The 22224-nt window shown below is 44.4% G+C and overlaps 1 protein-coding gene across 1 annotated transcript; it reads left to right on the forward strand.

The window, feature by feature from the left end:
• Nucleotides 1-1635: 1635 nt before the first annotated feature.
• NPS (neuropeptide S) lies at nt 1636-18865 on the forward strand. The gene is made up of 4 exons (XM_043924775.1): nt 1636-1643; nt 3936-4111; nt 15018-15130; nt 18129-18865. The coding sequence occupies exons 1-4, from the start codon at nt 1636-1638 to the stop codon at nt 18306-18308; spliced, it is 477 nt and encodes a 158-aa protein (XP_043780710.1). The 3' UTR covers nt 18309-18865.
• The last annotated feature ends 3359 nt before the right edge of the window (nt 18866-22224 follow it).

A 22224-nucleotide genomic window follows, 5' to 3' on the forward strand; every position in this document is an offset into this window, starting at 1 on the left:
CTGTTCGGGAATGAATGGATGAATTCAACAATATTTTGCTGGCGTTTGTTGCGTACCCTCCCTTACGGGTCCAACATGGGCGAGTTATTATGATAGAAGCTGTGGTTCTGAGATTTGGGGAGACAGACCCCTCACATGGACAAGCAGAGTAGGAAATGCACTGCTGGACATGGAAGCCAGTGGCAGACGGGGTCGGCTGGACCAGCTCCCGGGAGAATCCAGGTGAGGGGTAGAGGAGGAAGGACGTGAGCACTGGCCACCTACCCAGAGAGTCCCTCCAGCCCCGCTGGCTTCTCCATAAGGTACAGAGGAGACCACACTGTTTTCAGGGCTCACAAAAAAATGTTTCAATTTCTTTCAAAATCAGGCCTGGATTCTATTGTCTTTCTACTAATGCTATCCTAAAATCTAATTTTAAATATTTCTCTCCAAGGAAGTTTTATATTTCTATTTGAAGAAAGGGGCCCATGAAAAGCATCATGTGGCCCTGCTTCAGGCGAGCCTCTTAAGTGATGTCTCAGCATCGTCCCAAATAGGGACAGGACAGCCAGGCTTCCCCCATGAGCAGGGACCGCCACTGCTTAACGACTGTCGGGGGGAAGGCCACTCCCCACACTCTGCCCTCTGCTTCCGGAGCTGTGGAAAGTCCATCCCAGGGACCCAGACACAGAACCTGAGAACAGAGACAGGAGAGCTGCTCAGCAGGAGACTGACTCCTCATTCACAGGTGAAACGAGAACAAGCCCTGAAGTTAGGTGGGGAGCTGGGAAGATGGCGCGGGAAAGGGATCACATGGTCACCGGGGAGTTTAGCCTGTGACAGTCAACGCTGAGACTCAGAAGGGAACAACCTGCTTTTTTTTTTCTCTTAGAAAATGGTGAACTTAGGGACTTAGGAGAAGAAAGAAAAGCGCTGGTTCTTCCCAGCCTTCCAACAAGTTGTCCCAGATCACTACTTGTGGCCTGACCATCAAGCATCCAGAAAATGATGCCTGTGAGGCAGAAGTTTTGGACTTGGTACAAAGTGGGCGAGAATGGAATGCCTCCTCCCCAAGAATGCGTGGGAGCCTTGGCCGAGGGTCCACACAAGAGCAGAGACCGGGCCGGGGGCTCAAACTCAGACAAGGCTCATCATGCTGGCTGGGAGTGTGTGACTGTGACATCGCCATTTTCTTTCAGGGGGACCCTTTTGCAGACGAAGACAGGCGTCAACTCCGGACTCCCACTGACATTTACAGTCTCGGTAGCTTCTTCCTACTGCCAGTTGCTTCTTCATAAAGAGTGTCACCTTGAGATGCTGGGGGCCAAACTCCCGCTGGCCTTTCTACCTTCCACCTGACATTCTTCCCATCACGTCATACCTGACTCTGCCCACAGATTTCCCCACAGAACCACAAGCATAAGGGATTTCGAGGTGGTCTGGCTGCTTTTGGCCCTAAGCCCACATCTTAGCCTGTCCACAGTTTTCAAGGTTGGGCTGCTCATCTTCCTTCCAAAGAGCCAGAGGCTGTGGTCATCATCGTGCTCTGCCTCTGATGTTTGTTTCCTGGGCTCCCAAGAGGACCCAGCTATTTTCCAGAGGTAATCCTTTAGAAAAGGCTAAACTGTACAGAGAGGTGATGCAGGGAATCAGAAGATGCACAGGTTTGGTAGGAGACGGTCCAGGGTTGAAATTAGAGCTTTGCCCATCGTGTGACCCAGGTGGGCTGTTTTCACATGTGTGTGGTCCAGAGAGTCCCGCGGGGCCCCTGCTCCCTGGGGCCCTGGGGCTGGTGTAGCCATCTACTGCTGGGTGCGTGCTCAGTCACTTCAGCTGTGTCTGTTTTCAGGCCCGTGGACTCCTCTGCCCACCTCTATAGTGTCCTTCCCCACCCAACTGGTAACCGCCAGTTTGTTTTCTATATTTTTGAGTCTGTTTCATTTTTTATTATATTCAAGAGTTGTATTTTTAGATTCTTCAAGTAAGTGATATCATACTGGGTTTGTCCTCTGCTGAATTATCACTTAGCAAGTACCACCGCAGTCCGTTTATTTGGTACAATTGCAAAACTTCTTTCTTTTTATGAGTCAGTAGTATTCCATTGTGTGCATATATACGTTTGTGTGTGTGTGAGTGTGTGCACACCTGGGCGCTCAGTTGTGTCCGACTCTTTGCTACCTCATGGACTGGGGTCCACCAGGCTCCTCTGTCCATGGAATTCTCCAGGCAAAAATACCGGAGTGGATTACCATTTTTTTCTCTGGGGGTTGTTCCCCACCTGGCTATCAAACCTGTATCTCCTGCAGCCCCTGCATTGGCAGGCAGATTCTTTACCACTGAGCCACCTGGGAAGCCCCTATTTATTGTTGCTGTCTGGAAATTCCCACTATTTTTGAACAAGGACCCCTACATTTTCATTTGCACTGGACTCCACAAATGATGCGATTCCTGCATCTTGGGCAAGACTGTGGGAATAATAGCGACCTGTCATGGGGCCCCAGGCCCTGTTCTAAGCTTTCTACTTGTACTGAAGCTCCCCCCACCACCACAAGCTTACACGACAGTTGCTGGAGTTTGTATCAGCTGCATTTTAGAGATGAGGACCCCGAGGCACAGAGAGGTGAGGCCACTTGTCAAGGGTCACAGAGCTAGGACCTGGCAGGACAGGGGTCCTTCTGGGCCACCCGGCCCCAAAGTCAGTCCTCATGGTCTTGTGTTCTGCTGCATCTCAGGCTGGAGCTTGCTCTCTCTGAGTCTGTGCTGCTGGCAACCGCGGGTCCCTGGGCTTTCTGTGGGAATAGCACTTGGCTTGGCTTCTGGGGAAGGCTCCGCCCCTTCCCTGGGTGGTTCTGATGCAATGTTGAGTTTGGAAGGAGAGCCATGACAAACCTAGACAGTGTATTGAAAAACAGAGACAGCATTTTGCCGACAAATATCTGTATAGTCACAGTTATGGTTTTTCCAGTAGTCACGTACGGAAGTGAGAGTTGGACCATGAAGGCTGAGGGCCAAAGAATTGATGCTTTTGAACTGTGGTGCTGGAGAAGACTCTTGAGAGTCTCTTGGACTGCAAGGAGGTCAAACCAGTCAATCCTAAAGGAAATCAATTCTGAATATTCATTGGAAGGACGGATGCTGAAGCTGAAGTTCCAATACTTTGGCCACCTGATGCAAAGAGCTGACTCATTTGAAAAGACCCTGATGCTAGGAAAGATTGAGGGCAGCAGGAGAAGGGGACGACAGAGGATGAGATGGTTGGATGGCATCAATGACTCAATGGAAGTGAATTTGAGCAAACTCCAGGAGACAGTGGAGGATAGGGGCTATGAGTCAGATATGATTTAGGGAGTGAACAACTGATGCAGCTGTTCTTGCTTTCTCTGAACACACCTAGTATGGTCTTGTCACCCAGCCAGGCCAATCTGACTTTCTTTCTCTTTTGGCCATTTTCCCCCAGGGCAGCATTGCTAAGTCCTGCCTTGCTGATCTATGTATTCCTGCTGCTGAGATGCTGGGTCATCCCAGTCGTGGCCCAGGCATAGATGTTCAAATCCTCCATTAATTTCCGAGCCTCGCACAATCTCTCCAGGTTTGATGAAGCTAGGGTCCACATGTATCTCTTGCAACCATAGCACCCTCATTATACAGGGCCTTGGGTGCTCCCCTGTGATACCTGAGGTGACAAGGACTGTCACACTGAGGTCTGGTGACAGAATGATGCTTGCCTCCTGCCTGGCACGGACTGACACAGCAGGGATTCAGAAAAAAGGAGTGTTGGCCATTTAAGTTAAAAGTTAGATAATATGTTCTTCACGTTCCTGCAACTGCTTTTTCACAGTGTTACTGGAAATTCATTCTTGCGACTGCACTGGGAAATTACATGTTTATCATACACTCAGCTGAGATTCCAAAGGAGCTCTTCATTCCAGAGTGTAACGAGGTTTCATCTTTGACAGGTGTCTTTTTCGTAATGCTGACATCTTTCTCAAGCAGCGACTTCCTTTAGAATCTCTCAGAGCAGTCTGTGAAATCACCAGCTGTGTTGGCAAACAGGGACAGACCCTCAGGTACTCTAGTTGCTGCCAAGAAGAGGTGGTACGGCCTGGGGGCCCGACGTCACGTTCGGAACACTGTGAGGTTGTCCTCTTTCCTGCCTGTATCCCTTGCCCTCCTCCAGGAGCACATATATGAATGTAAAGAAAATGAATAACCTGCCACGTAGATGCGTTGATGCTTAGGCTGAATGGGGCAAATCTTCAGTGGGCATTCATGGAAAATAAGTAAAATAATCCCCAGAAGAGTAGAATTCAATAGTCCTCACAGATCTTTCAAAACCACATGATTTGTGCTATTCGAACCTGAGGTTGAAGTTGGCTGCTCCAAGGTCCTCCCAGCTCTCGCTGCCCAGTGGGCCTGGAGGTGCTTCCCCTGGGCCCCTCGCTTATGGATTACCTCAATCCTGTAGTTGGAAATCCCCCAATCATAGGCCACCCTTGCTCCGTGCTGAGGATTCACCCATAAACCTGAATTTAAAAGAAGAAAAAGATATGCAACTATTAAAAAAGACTGTGTGTGTGTGTGTGTGTGTGTGTGTGCATGTGCTCAGCTGTGTCCGACCCTTTGCAGCCCCTTGGACTGTAGCCTACCAAGTTCCTCTGTCCATGGGATTTCCCAGGCAAGAATACTGGAGTGGGTTGCCATTTCCTCTTCCAGGAGATCGTCCAAACCCAAGGATTGAACCTGTGTCTCCTGCATTGGCAGGTGGGTTCTTACACTTTGCCACCTAGGAAGGGCTGATAAACCTCCCTGATTTATCAAATCTTCTGATTGAAGCATACACATTCAGAGAAGGTGGAAGCAGCATCAAGAAGCCAGGATAGCTTCTGACACTGTAAGAGGGGTCCTACAAGGATGGATGCAGCAAGAAGGGCTGTGGTGGGACCCAGGCAGGCCGAGTCAGCTCCTGGGGTGCCTCCTGGCTTCGGGGCACAGCAGGAGAAGCAGAACAGTGGGATCCCAACGGGTTCCTTTCTGCAGGCTTGAGCCTTGCCCTTCTCACTGGCAAAGTTACCCACAGTGGGTTTTATTGCCAATTTCTTGAGCAGGCAGAGTTTGAGGTAGACCAGCAGAGCTCTCTCCATCGAAGAAATGGAGGGATTGGTGGGGCTTTAGGGGGGGCAGTGGAGTCCATCAGGGAGAGGGCACCCCCTCGCACCCCCAGAGTTCTCCAGGGGGCTGCTGGGACAGCCACTGGGAGATAAAGTGGCCTGACAAAGCGGAGTCCAGTGCGAGACTTGAGGAGAAGTGTTGGAGGAAGACTGACTGCTGACTAGGATTCTTGGTCTTCCGCAATAAACAGAAATTGATCACAGGCCAGACAAGAAATTCAAGCAAGGCTTTACTGGGGCCCCTGCTGCAGCAGAGCGAGCAAGAACAGACAACAGCTGCTCTTGCTTGCTCCCTAAGGTGAGCCCAGATTGTTTCTTATGTGCGGTCAGGGTAGGAGTGCGTCCAGGGGTCAGGCTGGAGGGCTGGCTTAGGTGGTTTGCCCACTCTTTTGGTGTCCAGCGCAGGAGGCATGCACAGTACCCTTTTTTTTTGCTCCCAACACCCAGTGTTATGATCCTGGCTCTTCAGATATGGCATTGGGTTTTTCTGGCCTTTGCATATTTCAGTCCAGAATTTCCCCGAACTGCGCAGACACACCGTTATTTTTCATATACAGTTTCTCTGTATTTCGTTGCTCAAGGAGAGGTGCGTCCAGGGGCAAGTTTTGCAGCAAAGGGTCCCAGGTCCCAGCCTGTCTCAGGAAAAGAGCAAATGGAGGCTCAACGATTGATTTGCAACAAATCCCCTCAGGATCCCACTGGGCAATAGGAGAAACAGGGCTGTGGAAACAGAAGGGCGAGGCTCTGGGACAGAGCGTGGAGGCAGACAGACAAAGTCACGAATCCTAAACCACATCAGCTCTGACCCTTGGGAGCTGTCTTATAATCATTAAATTTTTGAGGTCAACTTGATCAAGAGGACATTCCAGAATTTCTTGTTGCCAATCAAAGAGTCCCGATACTTCCTAATACTTTTTTCCTCCACCTAAACTAGGTGTCTCATCAGTGGAAGCCAGTTGTAAAGGACTTTGCCAGTTTAGCCCATTTCAGTACATTTTCCCATCATCATTGTCTCTTCGCAAGTACATGAAATAACGTCAGGTCCCCACTCATAGGGGTATTCCCTGGTCTTCCAGCCTCGTACAGCTGGGGTATATTTTGAGAATGTTAAATAAGGGAAACCAAAACTGTAACCTGTATAAGCCATCACTCATGTTTCTCTTTCACCCTCCACTAGGGGAGGGCAGTGAGACTGCCCTTCTTAAGAAGGACCACAGTATCATTCTGGGAATCCCTTGCAATTCAGAAAATGGAGGCAAAAAGAAGCCATTCCCGTTCTTGAAGCGGAAAAAAAAGGAGGCAAGAGATAGGATTGAAAAGTGGAATACCAGCCAAAAAGAAGAATGAAATCTTGTCATTGTGACAACATTAATGGACCCTGAGGTTATCATGCTAAGTGAAATAAGTCAGAGAAAGACAAAGGCCACATGATTTCACTAATATGTGGAATCCAAAAAACAAGCAAAAAAACCAGAAACAGACTCATAGATACAGAAAATAGTCTGGTGGTTGCCAGAGGGGAAAAGGGTGGAGTAAGTGAAAGAAGTACAAACTTCCAGTTATAAAACAAATACATCATGAGGATATAATGTACAGCATGGGAAATGTAATGAGTAATACTGTGTTAATTTTAAAAGGTGACATACGGTTACCAGACATATTGGGATGACCATTTCACAACGCATACAAATGTTGAATAACTAAATTGAACACCTGAAACTAATTAATATTATGTGTCAACTACACCTCAAGAAAAGACCAAATCATTTTATAGTAAGTTAACTGAAAAAGCAAAGTAATAAAATAGAATCTGTATTTTTTAAAAAAAGTGGACAGAAGACTTCAATATTCTTTTCAAAGAAGACATATGGATGGCTGATGGTCACACGAAAAGATGCTGATCACTGATCCCCAGAAAAGTGCAAATCAAAGCCCTGATGAAATATCACCTCACACCATCCAGAGTGACTGTCAGCAGAAAGACCACAAATAACCAGGGTTGGCGAGGATGTGGAAAAAGCGCTAAGTCTCCTGTCACACCCATGGGGTGGGGGCACTTCTGTCCTGGGGGGGAGAGATCGTGCCCTCTGGCTTTCCTACCCAGCTGGATTAGTAGCTGGATGAAGCAACTCCAAGCCCGAAATTTCCTGCCTCTCTTCCTTCCTCCCCACTCTTCTCGGGTATTTACCTTTTCCTTCTGGCCAGCATCTGACCTGTATTACAAATCTTTCTCAACTGAACATCAGTCAAGAGAAATGACGCACATATTTAAAGCAAATAAGATGCATCCATTGGGCTCCAAAACCTCTCATTTGTTCAAGAGTGGATTACAGCATCTGTTCCTAATCGTATGGCTAAGATATTAGTTAGACACCTTTGAAATGTTCACAGGTGACTGTAAGTAGCTAGCCTAAATACGTAATATGACTATGCAACTGCTGTGGCATATGGATCGTAAGTCATCGATCCCAAACCCAAAATGTATGTAGTGTAGATTTCATACTTATAATCAAGTTAATGTTCCTCTTTGCAGGATAGTGTATGTACTTAATATTCATTGATAGCTTTAGAATTCTCAATGAAATAATTTTCAAAATGCTAAAAGAAAAATCCACAAAATCACAAGAGGATCAGATTGACATTTATCTTCATCCTGTTTAGGGACTTGAAGTTTAGACAACTCTCCCTCTCAGAGATAATGACATGAAATTCGTTGAGCTGGGAGATCGGCATCGTTTCGTAGGCAGAGGCAGAAGCTTCCAGTAGATAAAGTTTCAAGAGTCTTGTATTTATTTGCCCATGAATACAACCCTAATAAAAGACTGTAAAGTTTAAATGGGTACATAGTTGGAAAATAACTATAGTGCTCGTAAAAACTAGATGGTAGGATCTATGAATGTGATGTCTAAACCTTGGGGGAAAAGGATGAAGAGAGAGGTTAAGGGCGAGAATATAGTCAGCAGGGTCATCCTGAGAGATAGGATTTACGGGAATTATGAGTCCTGGAGGGCTGCCTACAGACAAGAGCCTTCACTCAGCAAATCAAGTCCTTGGTTTTCTGCTCAGCAGCCCTGAAGGGCTGAGGGTTTTTCCACCCTGAGCCTTTAAGCTGGGGATCCCAGGTGAAGTTCCGTTGGGGATGTGCGCCCCACCCCTGGCCCAGAGCACCACAGTGGGGGGTGGGTGCAGTGCCAGTGGTCAGGAAAAGCCTGTTCCTTTTCCTCCCATCTGCTTCCCTCTTTACGATACTCAGATCATCTGGGAAATGGCCTCTGTACGGGGCATGAAGGGACTTAGGGCTTGTGATAGTAATCTATGCGCCAGAGAGAGGGCAGGGGAGCAAGGAGAGAGGACCATGGGCACAAAATTCCTGAGAAATTAGGGGGGTTGGCCCCCAACAGGAGCAAGGACTTTACTCCATCACAGCAAGGCAAGAGTCAGGACATGGGTACTGACATGAGGGAGTCGGTGGTTTTCATAGCGAAAAGATCAAAGAGAGCCTGACTCTGCCTCTGCTTTCTCAGCAAAAAACCATGAACTCAAAATTCTGTATGGGCTTCCCAGGTGGTGCTAGTGGTAAAGAATCTACTTGCCAATGCAGGAGACACAAGAGACTTGGGTTTGATCCCTGGGTTGGGAAGATCCCCCTGGAGTAGGAAATGGCAACCCACTCTAGTATTCTTGCCTGGAAAATTCCATGGACAGAGGAGCTTCATGGGTACACTCCATGGGGCCGCAAAGAGTCAGACATGACTGAGCACACACCCACATACAGATTTGTGTGTATGTGTTTCTGTGGGGGGGGGGGTGGTATAAAAGAGGACCGTGGGCCATAGGAGCATTAGAGGAGAGAAGCTATGAAATCTCCTTTTTACATGCTGAGAGGAGGGGCCTATTTAACAGATACATCATGCTGGTTGGGCAGGGTTGGGGCTCATGGGAGAGCTAGGGTCATGAAGCTTTACATGAGACCGGGAACCATTGTTTTTTAGGTTTTGCTACAGTTATAACCTGAGTGAGGCTCAGAAATGGGGTCACGTGGATTCACTCAAGGTTGGAGTTTTGCCAGTTGTGAGAGGGGGATGCTTTTGGGGCTGGGGGCTTCATTGTAATGATGGACTGTGGGCTCTGAGCTGGGTGACGGAGAAGGAGAGGCCCTGATGGGGGTGAATGATGGAGAGGATGCGGCTAGAACAGCAGCTGGACGCTTGTGCAGTTAGAGACTCTGGAGAAGAAGGAGTGGGGTGGAGGAGGGATGGGGAGGATGGGAGGATGTGGTCAGGACTTGGGCACTGTTGGCCTTTGGAAGTGCTGCATTTCTGAGTGGCTATGATGAGCTGGTGAAAGAGATCGCTCTGAATCAGCCCGTTGCCCCACACATCTCGTCACTAACGGTGTCCATTCATTTCTGTCCCCCAAACATCTCAGTTGTATCTACTTCTCTCCAGCTCCAGGGCTGCCACCCTGGTGCACACCCCACCATCCCGTCTATACCGTGACCACACAGCCCTTGGGGTGGGGGCCTCTTTGTCCCAATGCCCAGTCTTACCATGCTGCCTGCTCCTGGCAGCCGGACCATGCTTCTAAAGCACAGGTCCAATAAGGTCTCCTCCCCAGCTTGACAGCATTTATGAGCCTCAGATTCAAGTACAGGATGTACACCCTGCCCCATGGGGAACCCCTGGGCCATCCAAGTGAATCCTTGTGGTCACCAGACTGAGCCACCTTCCGGTCCTCAGATGACCGCGTGCTTCTTCCCTGTCCCCTGGGGGCACGTGCCGCTCTGCCCTTCCTCACAGTCAAGGCCAAGTTCTGTCAGGTGCTGCGCCCACCCCCTCCCTGACCTTGGAGCTGTCCTTTCCCCCCTTTGTGGGGTTTACACTTTGTGGGGTTTCTTTACGGCTGTGTCCCCAGAAACTCACGCAGTTCCTGGAAGAGAGTGGGCCTTCATTGATTCTTGGGTGAATTCATAAATGAAGTGTTGACTGCTGTGAAGATCATTCCCGAAAATGCTTTCCGGAGGCGTCCAGTCTCTGGCAGAACAAGGTGCTTTATAGCAGGTTTTCCTCTCCTCACGATGCTTCCTTATAAAGGCCACTGCTGGCTGCCGTTCACCAGGTACATCAGTAGTATACCGTAGACATCACATCAGTGATTAATGGAATTTATTTATAAAAACGCCACTTATGATATGATGACACTATGTCTAATACGACATCTGCCTTCTTAAAAACAACTTCAGGGTATTATTAAAACAAAACCAAAGTGTAAGAAGAGTAGGACAAGGTGCAGAAGTGTGTAACTAAGAGTGTATGTCAGTGAAAACAATTAAGAGCATACTTCGTTATTAATTGGGCTTCCCTTGTGGTTCGGACAGTAGGAATCCGCCTGCAGTGCAGGAGACCCGGGTTTGATTCCCAGGTCAGGAAGATCCCCTGGAGAAGGGAATGTCTACCTGCTCCAATATACTTGCCTGAAAAATTCCATGAACAGAGGAGCCTGGCGGGCTTGATCTATGGCGTCTCAAAGAATCAGGCACAACTGAGCGACCAGCACTTTTGCTTCATTTCACTTTTGTTATTATTTAAATGAACATGTAATATTAAGTAACATGCCTCAAATACTGCCATGGATAGTTCCTTTATAAAAGTAAGTACTATTCCTTTGAACCTAAGATTTTATCCATTAGAAGATACACCACTATTTTATGCATCACCAAGCAAGAAAAACATACCGTCAGCCAACAGTGATGCCACGCTTGTGAAATGTATGTCCGCCCATGGACTCCACGACCGTGCAGAGCCAGCGAGCAGAGAACTTACCTTTAAACAGTGGCTCTCCGTGGAGGTGGTTTGGCCCCTAGCTGGGGACATTTGATAGTGTCCAGAGACATTTTCCATTGTCCCAGCTGGGGGGACGGGGTAGAGTGCTACTGATCTCTACTCAACAGAGGCTGCTCCCACCTCCTCCAGCGCACAGGAACCAACTACCAAAAACCATCAGCTACAAATATCAACAACGCCGACACCAAGAAACAATGGTCTGAAGCAAGGAGACTTGCTTGCACTTTTTATGTTCCACCAGCACCTTCTGGATTGTCTTTGCCTTTTATTTCCATAGAACTTCCATCTCCAACACTGGGCCTGTTCTGAACGCCCAAGTGAAAACTCTAACAGAGCATTTTAGGAGCAACCAGGCACCAGAGAGATGATTTATTTCAATAAATTAACCTAAGCTCTGCCTAAGCCTTTATTTCCCCTACTCTGGTATAAAACCAGAAAATGCACTCAGCCCCTTTCTGCATTTTAATTATACTTTCAGAGGATAGAGCAGTTGTATGAATTAAGAAGCCGTTAAGATGAAATTGATTTTTCCATATATGCTGAAAGATGCAGGGCTTAATATGTGTTATAATTAGGAACAATGGAATCAATTGTAGAATTATTTTTAAGACACCAAAACCCTAAATTAATTTCAGCTGATGACCTTTTTCCGCTTGTCACTTATTCCCTTAAAATCATTTTAACACATTTCCAAGTCCTGCTTTCAGCAAGGAGCCAAATGCAGTAGCGATCAAGGTGGTGCTTGGGGGACATTTCTTGGGGTCATAACAGGAAGGAAGCTCTGGAAATTAGAAAAGAAAGGGCTCCTGTTGATCTTTTCTGTCCAAAATACATGATGTGCTTGAACTTCTGAAACATGGTTCTGAATGCATGTCTCGACTTCAGGTTTGACCAATGAGAAGAAAAAGTCAAAAAGAATGTGTCCCTTCTCCCTCTGGTGTTCACACTGATGCCATAAGGAAATATGTGAAAAGGGCTTGGGTGACTCAAAGATGGTTGCGTCGTGACGAATAAGAGGATAAACTTTCAATGAAAAGTCTATTAAATTCCAAGGCTGAGTGGAGCACTAACCTGCCCTTTCGGTGTTGACGATGGGTCTCTGCAGGTTCCAATTGGGCCAGAAATGCCTGTCATGGACATCACACGACAGGCACAGTTACCAAAGGAGGTGGTGGTCCCAAGGAAAGCCCTGTGAACCAGTGTCTGGCAGAGCTTTCTAGATACCCCTGACTCCAGTCTCGTATCCCTGCCCCAAGATACACCTGGATTCCACCCCACATTTTCAGGCATCCAGGCTTCCCTTGTGGCTCAGCTGATAAAGAATCTGGCTGCAAGGCCATAGTCCTGGGTTCGATCCCTGGTTTGGGAAGATCCCCTGGAGAAGGGAAAGGCTACCCATTCCAGTGTTCTGGCCTGGAGAATTCCAAGGACTGTATAGTCCATGGGGTCACAAAGAGTCGGATACGACTGAGCGGCTTTCATTTCACTCACTCAGTGCTCAGATGTCTGTCTTCTCCCCACCATCGAATCCTAGTTGAAAGAAAAACCTTGCGTCAGACACTCACAGCATAGCGTGGACCTCAGAGACGAGTCTTCCTTTCACTTGTCTCCAGGGTAAAGAGCTAATGGATCTGTGCCTGGATCTGTGTCAGAGAACTGACTCATGCGTCTCGGCTTTGAGCAAAATGCTTGTTCAACCTTCCTTTTGGTGGGAGAGGACTCCGTAATGCCACTGTACCTGAGTCACTCCATCAGGAGGTCCTCTGATTTACCCTCTTCTCAGGATAAATCTATGGTCTTCTGCCAAAGCAGGAGTCTGTACATAGGAACTGGGGTGGGGAGGTGAGATTGACCTGATTCTTAACATTCCAGTGGATCCTCCTTCGTTAGTACCACCTTCATCACATCTGACAGTAACACATTCCATGAATACTCAAGTCTGTTGAGGGTCTGTTAGCGAACTCCATTTCAATAGACACCTTTCTCAGACCTGCTTCAACGATTTCTCCTCACTACTCAGCAAAATGCTATCTGTGTCATCTTCTCTCCCTTTCTGTTTATTTAGTTTCAGGTTCTTTTCCATTATAAATTATTACAAGATACTGAGCACCCATGAATTTCTTCATAGTTCTAATTTTTTAAACTGTCAGTAGCAATCCTGCTTCTTTCATCTCTGATGCTAACAATTTAAGTATTTTCTATTTTATTTTTTGGCCTATCTAGCTAAACAAATCTTTACAAAGCACAGGCTTCTGGTTTCATTGATTTTCTCCATTGCTTTTTAAAATTTTAGCTGGGTTTAAGGAGAGACCAAAAGTAAACATGGGTGTTGAGTCGCTCGGTGTCTTAAGTCTCTGTAGAATGTCTGCAAAAGGGCTATCAAAGATTTTGGATCAGATGCCCCAGCTCCCAACTTGGCACTAATTTCCAGACTCTCTTGAGAATCAGGTGGACTACTTTTCCTTGTGGAAGGTGGAGTGTGACTATGTGATTAACAATCACATGAAAATCATATTGCAGGGTAGTTCCCAAAAGAAAGGGATACAGCACTGGCCAATGGGCAGCCAAGATCCCAGATATAGGACAGCTTTGTCCTCCAAAAGATGCTGATCTTGAGAAGGCAAGGATTTTCCTCCACTGCTTTGTATTCCAAAAATATTGGCTCTGTCTCAGAAGTACTGGTTACCCAAGCAGGAAGCAACACCTGGCTTGGTGTTTCCCTCCATTGTGAGCCTCAGTAACATCTGTTCACCCTTAGTGCTTCTGAATCCATTTATTAATGTGGACACCCATCATTAATGTGGATGCCATGTATTAAGGTGGTATACAAGGACAGAAGAGGCTTCCTGGAGAATTTCATGCCCTGGAGAGAAAAAAGTGGCCATGGCAGGCACTCTGGCCCCCGGACTTTGGAGATGCAAAACTATGGTTTTTCCAATAGTCATGGATGGATGTAAGAGTTGGACCATAAAGAAGACTGGGTGCTCTTGAAGAATTCATGCTCTGGAGTTGCGGTACTGGAGAAGACTCTTGAGAGTCCCTTGGACTGCGAGGGAATCAAACCAGTCAATTCTAAAGGATATCAATGCTGAATATTCATTGGAAGGACTGATGTTGAAGTGGAAGCTCCAGTACTTTGGCCACCTGATGTGAAGAGTTGACTCATTGGAAGAGACTTTGATGCTGGGAAACATTGTAGACAAAAGGAGTAAGGGGTGGCAGAGGATGAGATGGTTACATAGCATCACCGCTCAAATGGACTTGGATTTGAAGAAACTCTGGGAGACAGTGAAGGACAGAGGAGTCCGGTGTTTTGCAGTCCATGGGGTCGCAAAGAGTTGGACATGACTTAGCGACTGAACAGTAACAATGGAAAGGGAGGAGAGATTGTGCCTTCCCTTTATCTGGAGGATGAGTGGCAAGTAGGGGGTGGGAGACATTTATTTCTCTCCTCTAATCTCTGAAGTCCTAAAAAAGGACATCTGCTGTGGAAAACTCAATGTATGCACATTGTTTGGGTTGATGCTCTTCATCCCTGTAAGGATTCTTTTTGCATTATTCTCTGAAAATAGACGTCTGGGTATTAAGGAAATAATGTCATCCTTTGTAAGTGTTTAAACTCTGAGTTAAACAAACTTTTGGTTCCTTTTGAGACCTCTGGTCTAGAAGACAAGGCTTTTGAAGGACATTTTTAATGGCAAACTTTAAATAAAGTCAGCAGTTGGTAGGTCAATGACAACGCCTATATGTTATTGTCCTTTTCCAATGCAAGAGGAACAAAAGGCCTCAGCCAGAATCAATTAGTCACCTATGATGGGACATGATGACATTTTCACTCTTGAACTTTTCTGGTATAAAAGGATTACCCAAGGAGGATCTAACAGTAAGAGTGAAGAATCTGGGAATAAAATCACCCATCCGTAGAGGTCTCAGGAAGTCCAGAATGATTAGGTAAGAGATTGCATTTTTCAACAAAGAAAAATGTTGAATTTGTATACGCTTTTTAATTTATGCTTGCCTGAATAAGACTTTTCTGAATTTTTTTCCCTACTCTGCAGTTCATTAAAATTCAATCTTATTCTGTTTCTGTTGATTTCTACAATGGATGTATTCTGGTGTCATCCAATTTCATCTTCTAAGGTAAGAGTTTTGCCTCTATTTTTGATGCTTGACTAAATAACTAAAATTGTAGAGTATGTAAATTCAAAATAACCTCTAGAAATATGTAACAAAAGTTATTTCCTTTATTATTAGAGCTTACAATGAAAGAAATATGAGGAACCATAAAATTAGGTAAAAAGGAAGATTTTTACAATAGTAATACAGGTTATATTAAACTTTGCTTTGAATTATTTAAGAGTTGGCCTTGCATAAGAAAATAATTTCAACATAAAATGTAAGTTACTTTGCTCATGATAAATTGTTTGTTTCACAAGCATCAACTCACAATCAAAGTGAACATTTAACACGCGAAACTATATTAAAGATACAGTGGATTACTTTTCAAAAGCAGCAAATTTCTTAATTTTACAAAAATGGTAACTTTTTCAGATACAGGATATAGATAATATGTCAGTTCTCAATGAAACATAATATAAAATATTAATTCATATGTTTATTGAAGAATTTTGGTTGAACTCCTAACTGTATTCATTGAACTCATCAAGACATTCAGAAAATGGCATTTTCCTTCTTTGGAATTTTTAATGCTGTTTCTACATGATATTTCAGTTGTGTTATGTCAATTTAAAATATCTTTTGTCATTGATAGATTTTTATACTTTAACTCTGCTTCAGTAAAACTTAACATGGCACACAGTAATTACTGAAATCAGTGTAATTTATGAAGCCACTTTTAAGATAATGAGGTGCCACATGAATTCTGAACAATAACTATATGTCCCAACATAATGATCTAACTATTTACATTATGAGTCTTCTCACCAATCTTTGCATATCATTTTTCTATTTCTTGTTTAGTTAATCTAGTTTCTTTTTTCCTGGTTTATTCCTATGAGCATTCCACACTAATTTAGTCATTGATTCTGTAAGACAACACATTGATCAAATAGATGAATAACAATCCACAAATTGGTATATTTTCTCAAATGCCTTCCTAATTACTTTCTATTCTTTCCCTGAAGGTTTGTTCATGACATTTCTGTTGAGCAAAGGCACTTGTGCATTTTTTTAAAATTAAGACTGTTCTTTCTTCTATTGTTCTTATGAGATCATCTTGTCCATAAATGAAATGTTTCTTCCTTCACTGAATTTTCCACATTTCTGTTTTTTCATGTGACAGTTTTGTTCTCATTATAACTGCATCACATAGTAATGGTGCCAATTTGACTGTTTAGGGTGAGTGATTATGCAAAGAACATAGAGACTTTTATAATATTTGTTGTAAACTTCATAAAGTTTATCAAGCAGCCAAATATACAATATTATGCAGTTAATGAGTCTGTCTGACAAGGACTCCCTTCATTGATCAGCAAAGTATCTTTTTAGGGCTGTTTACTGATGTTTTGGGTTTCCCAGGTGGCTCAGTGGTAAAGAATCTACCTGCCAATGCAGAAGACACAGTTTCGATCCCTGGGTCAGGAAGATACCTTGGAGTAGGGAGTGGCTACCCACTCCAGTATTCTGGTCTGGAAAGTCTCATGGACAGAGGAGTCTGGTGGGCTATAGTCCATGGGGTTGAGAAGAGTTGGACACGACCAAAAGACTGAGCGCACACACACACACACACGCTGATGTTTGGGGGCTGTTGTAACTAGGACTGATGCATATATATATATGTTTGCAATATAAATGTGGAATTATGACAGTTTCTGGAAAGAACTGGAGTGTTCCCCTTCCTGAAATGACTCACAGGCCCTTGTTGTTGGAAATTTAAAATAGATGGCATTATATCATGCTTAGATCTTCTCTACTAATACAGGGTGAGACATAGAGTGTAAGAGTTTTTGATTGGTTTTCCCATGACAAATATGACCAATACCTCTGAAATTCTCTCATTATTCCTAGATCTAAAACTCCTAAACGCCCATGCATTCCCACAGAGACCGGTGGGAATGGTTTTTCTAGGGGCTCTGATTGCTGGACCCCTTACGGAGCCTCCACCCTAGTGGGGGGTGGAGAATCTTGAGATGCACTCTGGTCCCATCTTTACTTTCAAAGTCACCCCAAACCAAACTTGTTTTCCTGTACCGGGAGAGGAAATGTGTGCTTTTGGCACTGCAGAACGTTCTTTATCTGTAATAAAAGCATTCGGCCCCCTTTCCTCTTGTAGCTCTCACACAGTTGAAAACATGGGCTTGGAGTCTGATGCCTCAATCAAGTCCTGCTTCACCTGTATGCCATGTAATTAATTTCCTTATTTAAGGGAAATTATAAGCAAGGAAATAATAGTACCAACTTCATAAAGCTTTTTGAGGGGTTAAAATCAGGTGATACAAATAAGAACATAGCACAAAGACTATCCATCATGCCCCTCAGGTCTTTATTTAGCTTCTCCATCTACATAGTATGGGATTGAATTGCGTGTTCTCGACGGCCAACTTGAGCGCTAAGATGTCAGACTTGTTTCTCTCACAGCTAAGTGCCCCCTATACCATCTTACATCATTCAGGCCTTTGAGCCCCTGGTGGAACTGAGCCAAAGTCAAGAGACAAAGATGTTGACTCTCAAGTTCAAAGACGATCCTTGTGGAGAGAGAGACTTGGAAAATGACTCAGGACAGGCCTCAGAAGGAAAGTGACTGCAAATGAAGCCTGGAGTTTGGTTATCGTGGGTTGTTTTTCTCAGTGAATTAAAAAAAATATTCCCAAGACTAATTAGTGCCACTTGAAAGGTTCTTTACAAAGTAATAGCAACAAGATAACTATAGGGTATACAATGCAATACTGAATAGCTGCAATCACATAAGTAGTACAAAATTTAGAGAAGAGGGTAGACAGCTTCAAACAGTATTTTGTATTTTGATAAAGTCTGTATTTAAAAAGTGTTTTAGCAAAACCCTCTTTGAATATTGGCTATATTGGATTTATCACCGTAAGATTCTGAAAATTGTTACGATTGAAATAAGCTTTGAACCCTAAAGCTGTCTTCTCTCCCTCTCCCCCATCTTAATTGCCAGGTGTCTGGAAAATCTGATTACTTTGTCCTTCTGCTGAACAGCTGCCCAACCAGGATGGACAGGAGAGAGGGACTAGATTTTCTAAAGCCAATTTTGGAGAAGACACTTATGAAAAGGTCCTTCCGCAATGGTGTCGGTGCAGGGGTGAAAAAAACTTCCTTTCGAAGAGCAAAAACGTGAATAAGTGTGCAAAGGACTCTGGGAATTAATCTCAAATTTTGTATAGTGTGACTAATGTGCTAAAGTCAGTTATATCTTTATCGTTAAGTATTGGTACGCTCTCAGTTCTTAAATATCTTCACTCTCCTTACTGGTACAGAGTAAATTTTAAAAAATGTAAGCCCATGTCAAACTTTCACTGTGGGAGAATAAAATATTTATGTGATCAATTAGCAGCTTGCCTGAGTAGGGATAGATACATTTGCTTTGATCTTAAATTGACCAAAAAGTATGAGTGTTTTTACTATGATGACAATGGTATGATTTTTTTCCTGGGCCTGTAATATAATACTGATTTTTTTTTTCTTTTCAATATGGTTTTCTGAAATGGCTTAGCAAGACCAATGCTTTGGGGATGTGTTATTTCAGCTTCTAAAAAAGTCTTGTGAGAGTAAGCAAAGTTAAGGCTCATGACACAAGTGTATTTTCTTCAGTCGATTGATACCGGAAACAAATATGAGCAGAGCCCTCTGGATCTAACTCTTGCCACCCTTTTCCATCAAATAAACTTAGACATGGATCATGGTTTTGCCTCGGAAATTTATCTTCTTTTTAAATCTTAAAACACAGAAATATCGCTGGTAAAGATCAAGACAACCAAAAACTACTGATGACCCATCGTTGCTATGGGGACGGGGGTGGGGGGGGAGTCTGTTGTGAGTCAGTTCTCCTAATTTGTGCTTCTTAAAGCCCCACCCCCTCCTGCTCGAGAGAAGACCAGGCATCCCTTCCATAGAAACTCTTGACATTACTTAAAAAAAAAAAAAGGATAATGCAACATCGGTTGATGAGTTATTACCTCAAATGCATAACCTTAATAAATACGTATGTGCACGTTTAATTCTGTAAAAAACACTAAGGACGTTCTAACCAAGAAAACTGTTACATTTTCCATTTTACTCTATGAGTATAGACACAGATGAGATGAACAAGTCCTAATGTATTTTAGGACTTAAGATCTTTGTGTCTTTTTGCTTTCTGTCCCTAAGGTCCTGGCCTTTGTGTCTATGAGGGCGATGTTGCTTTATTATTATTCTTGAAAATATCGAATTTCTAAAGAGAGACATGGATTTAAGAAAAATATATTTATGGGGAATAGAAAAAAATTTGCAGCTATAAATTCGATGGGATATACATTTGTATATATATTTAAATTTTAATTTAAAGTGCATATGAGAGTAATAGCTAGCCCTTAGTGAGTACACGCTGTATGCGTGAGTGCTCAGTCATGTCTGACTGTTTGCAACCCCGTGGATTGTAGTCTCCAGGCTCCTCTGTCCATGAGATTTCCCAGGCAGGAATACTGGAGCTGGTTACCGTTTCCTACTCTAGCAGATCTTCCCGACCCGGGATGGAACCTGGCTCTCGGGTCTCCTGCCTTGGCAAGTGGATTCTTTACCTGCTAGTGCCACATGGGAAGCCCACATATTAGGTACCAGACATCTGACAAGTACTATCCTGTTTACTGTTCACAATACCCCTATGAAGGCAGCTTTAGAACTGCCCTGGCAGTTCTACTGGCCCCTCCACTGTCCTTATCCTCCACTGCAAGCCCAGACTCTCCTTGGAGCATCTGGAAATGCCAGGAGGAAATCTATCCACTGCCTGCCTGCAGACAGGCTCCACAGCCCCAGGAGGCTTCCTGGAGGAGATGTAAAGTGCTCCCAAGAAATGGTGGAAGATCTGACAGGTGATTGTCAGGGAAAGCAGTGTTTTTTATTTTTGGCTTTTTAAAAAATCTTCCTAGCATAGTTGGTGGGGAAGCTAATTAGATAGGCCAATAGACATCACTTCCTTCTGCAAAGCTGAAAAACAGTGACTGCATTAGTAAGCTCATGGCAATCATGATGTCCATCGTGTAGGGATGAGAGAAGGTTTTATTGCAGAGGAATCTCCTAATTCCCTATTTGCATTTATATGGATTGGTTGGAATAATAAAGCACCAAAAATATAATTGGAAAAATTCTCTTCCCATTTCTGGATCTGAAATATCATTCTAACCTCAGGGCAGGGGGGTGGTGCGGGACAAAAGGCCTGTGAGAAAGTATTTGCACTCTAAAAATTGTAGCAGAGTAAACCTGGCAGGCAGGACAGCTTGCTTTCGGAGGAGAAAGTGTACCTCATGCTAAGGTTTTAGGAATAAAGTGTATAAGATAAAAAAGACTTCCAAGTCATGTTTAGATAGTGTCATTAGAGAGATGACAGAAGGTTTTCCATGGAAATCTTTGGAACCCCAAGAGGGCAGCACCCGAGTGGCCCCAGGCCACATCCAGTCATAGATACCAGTTTTATGCAGGGTTTGGAGCAAGACTGCCTGCTCCCTAGGGCTGCCTGCAGAGTGGCCTGGGGTCAAAGGGTGTGTTGACCAGATTTTTGACTCTCTGACCTTCCCTTTGTCACCAGACAGTGTAAATGTTCAAACTACCACACAGTTGCACTCATCTCACATGCTAGTAAAGTAATGCTCAAAATTCTCCAAGCCAGGCTTCAGCAATATGTGAACCGTGAACTTCCAGATGTTCAAGCTGGTTTTAGAAAATGTAGAGGAACCAGAGATCAAATTGCCAACATCCGCTGGATCATTGAAAAAGCAAGAGAGTTCCAGAAAAACATCTATTTCTGCTTTATTGACTATGCCAAAGCCTTTGACTGTGTGTGGATCACAATAAACTGGAAATTTCTGAAAGAGATAGGTATACTAGACCACCTGACCTGCCTCCTGAGGAATCTGTATGCAGGTCAGGAAGCAACAGTTAGAACTGGACATGGAACAACAGAGTGGTTCCAAATAGAGAAAGGAGTATGTCAAGGCTGTATATTGTCACCCTGCTTATTTAACTTATATGCAGAGCACATCATGAGAAATGCTGGGCTGGATGAAGCACAAACTGTAATCAAGACTGCTGGGAGAAATATCAATAACCTTAGATGTGCAGATGACACCACCCTTATGGCAGAAAGCAAAGAACTAAAGAGCCTCCTGATCAAAGTGAAAGAGGAGAGGGAAAAAGTTGGCTTAAAGCTCAACATTCAGAAAACTAAGATCATGGCATCTGGTCCCATCACTTCATGTCAAATAGATGGGGAAACAGTGGAAACAGTGGCAGACTTTATTTTGGGGGGCTTCAAAATCACTGCAGATGGTGACTGCAGCCATGAAATTAATAGATGCTTACTCCTTGGAGGAACAGTTATGACCAACCTAGACAGCATGTTAAAAAGCAGAGACATTACTTTGCCTGCAAAGGTCTATCTAGTTAAAGCTATAGTTTTTCCAGTAGTCAAGTATGGATGTGAGAGTTGGACTGTGAAGAAAGCTGAGCACTGAAGAATTGGTGCTTTTGAACTGTGGTGTTGGAAAAGACTCTTGAGAGTCCCTTGGACTGCAAGGAGATCCAACCAGTCCATCCTAAAGGAAAGCAGTCCTGAGTGTTCATTGGAAGGACTGATGTTGAAACTGAAACTCCAATACTTTGGCCACTTGATGCAAAAAACTGACTCATTTGAAAAGACCCTGATGATGGGAAAGATTGAAGACAGGAGGAGAAGGGGATGACAGAGGATGAGATGGTTGGATGGCATCACCAACTCAACGGACATGAGTTTGAGTAAGCTCCGAGAATTGGTGATGGACAGGGAGGCCTGGCCAGTCCATGGGGTCACAAAAAGTCGGACACCCCTGAGCAACTGAACTGAACTGAACTGAGGTGTTGATGAAAGCCTGAATTGCACCTTTAGAGCCAGCTGCCCCAGGCGAGGTGTTAAAGGCCCACAGAATGCAAACATCCCGAGGGAGGAGTAACTGACTTCATCTTGATCCACTTCACAACAAGTCACTTAAGTGTCATTTCTTACCTAGAAAGAGTTTATTGAAGGG

This window comes from Cervus elaphus, chromosome 15 (genome assembly GCF_910594005.1).
Source record: "Cervus elaphus chromosome 15, mCerEla1.1, whole genome shotgun sequence".
NCBI classification, from domain to species: domain Eukaryota; kingdom Metazoa; phylum Chordata; class Mammalia; order Artiodactyla; family Cervidae; genus Cervus; species Cervus elaphus.

What these genes read in the sequence shown, in the direction of transcription:
- NPS (XM_043924775.1), top strand. An exon ending in GACGTCACGTTCGGAACACT is followed by an intron (nt 4,112 to 15,017) that starts GTGAGGTTGTCC and finishes TGCCTGAATAAG; the next exon opens with ACTTTTCTGAATTTTTTTCC. An exon ending in ATCCAATTTCATCTTCTAAG is followed by an intron (nt 15,131 to 18,128) that starts GTAAGAGTTTTG and finishes CTTAATTGCCAG; the next exon opens with GTGTCTGGAAAATCTGATTA.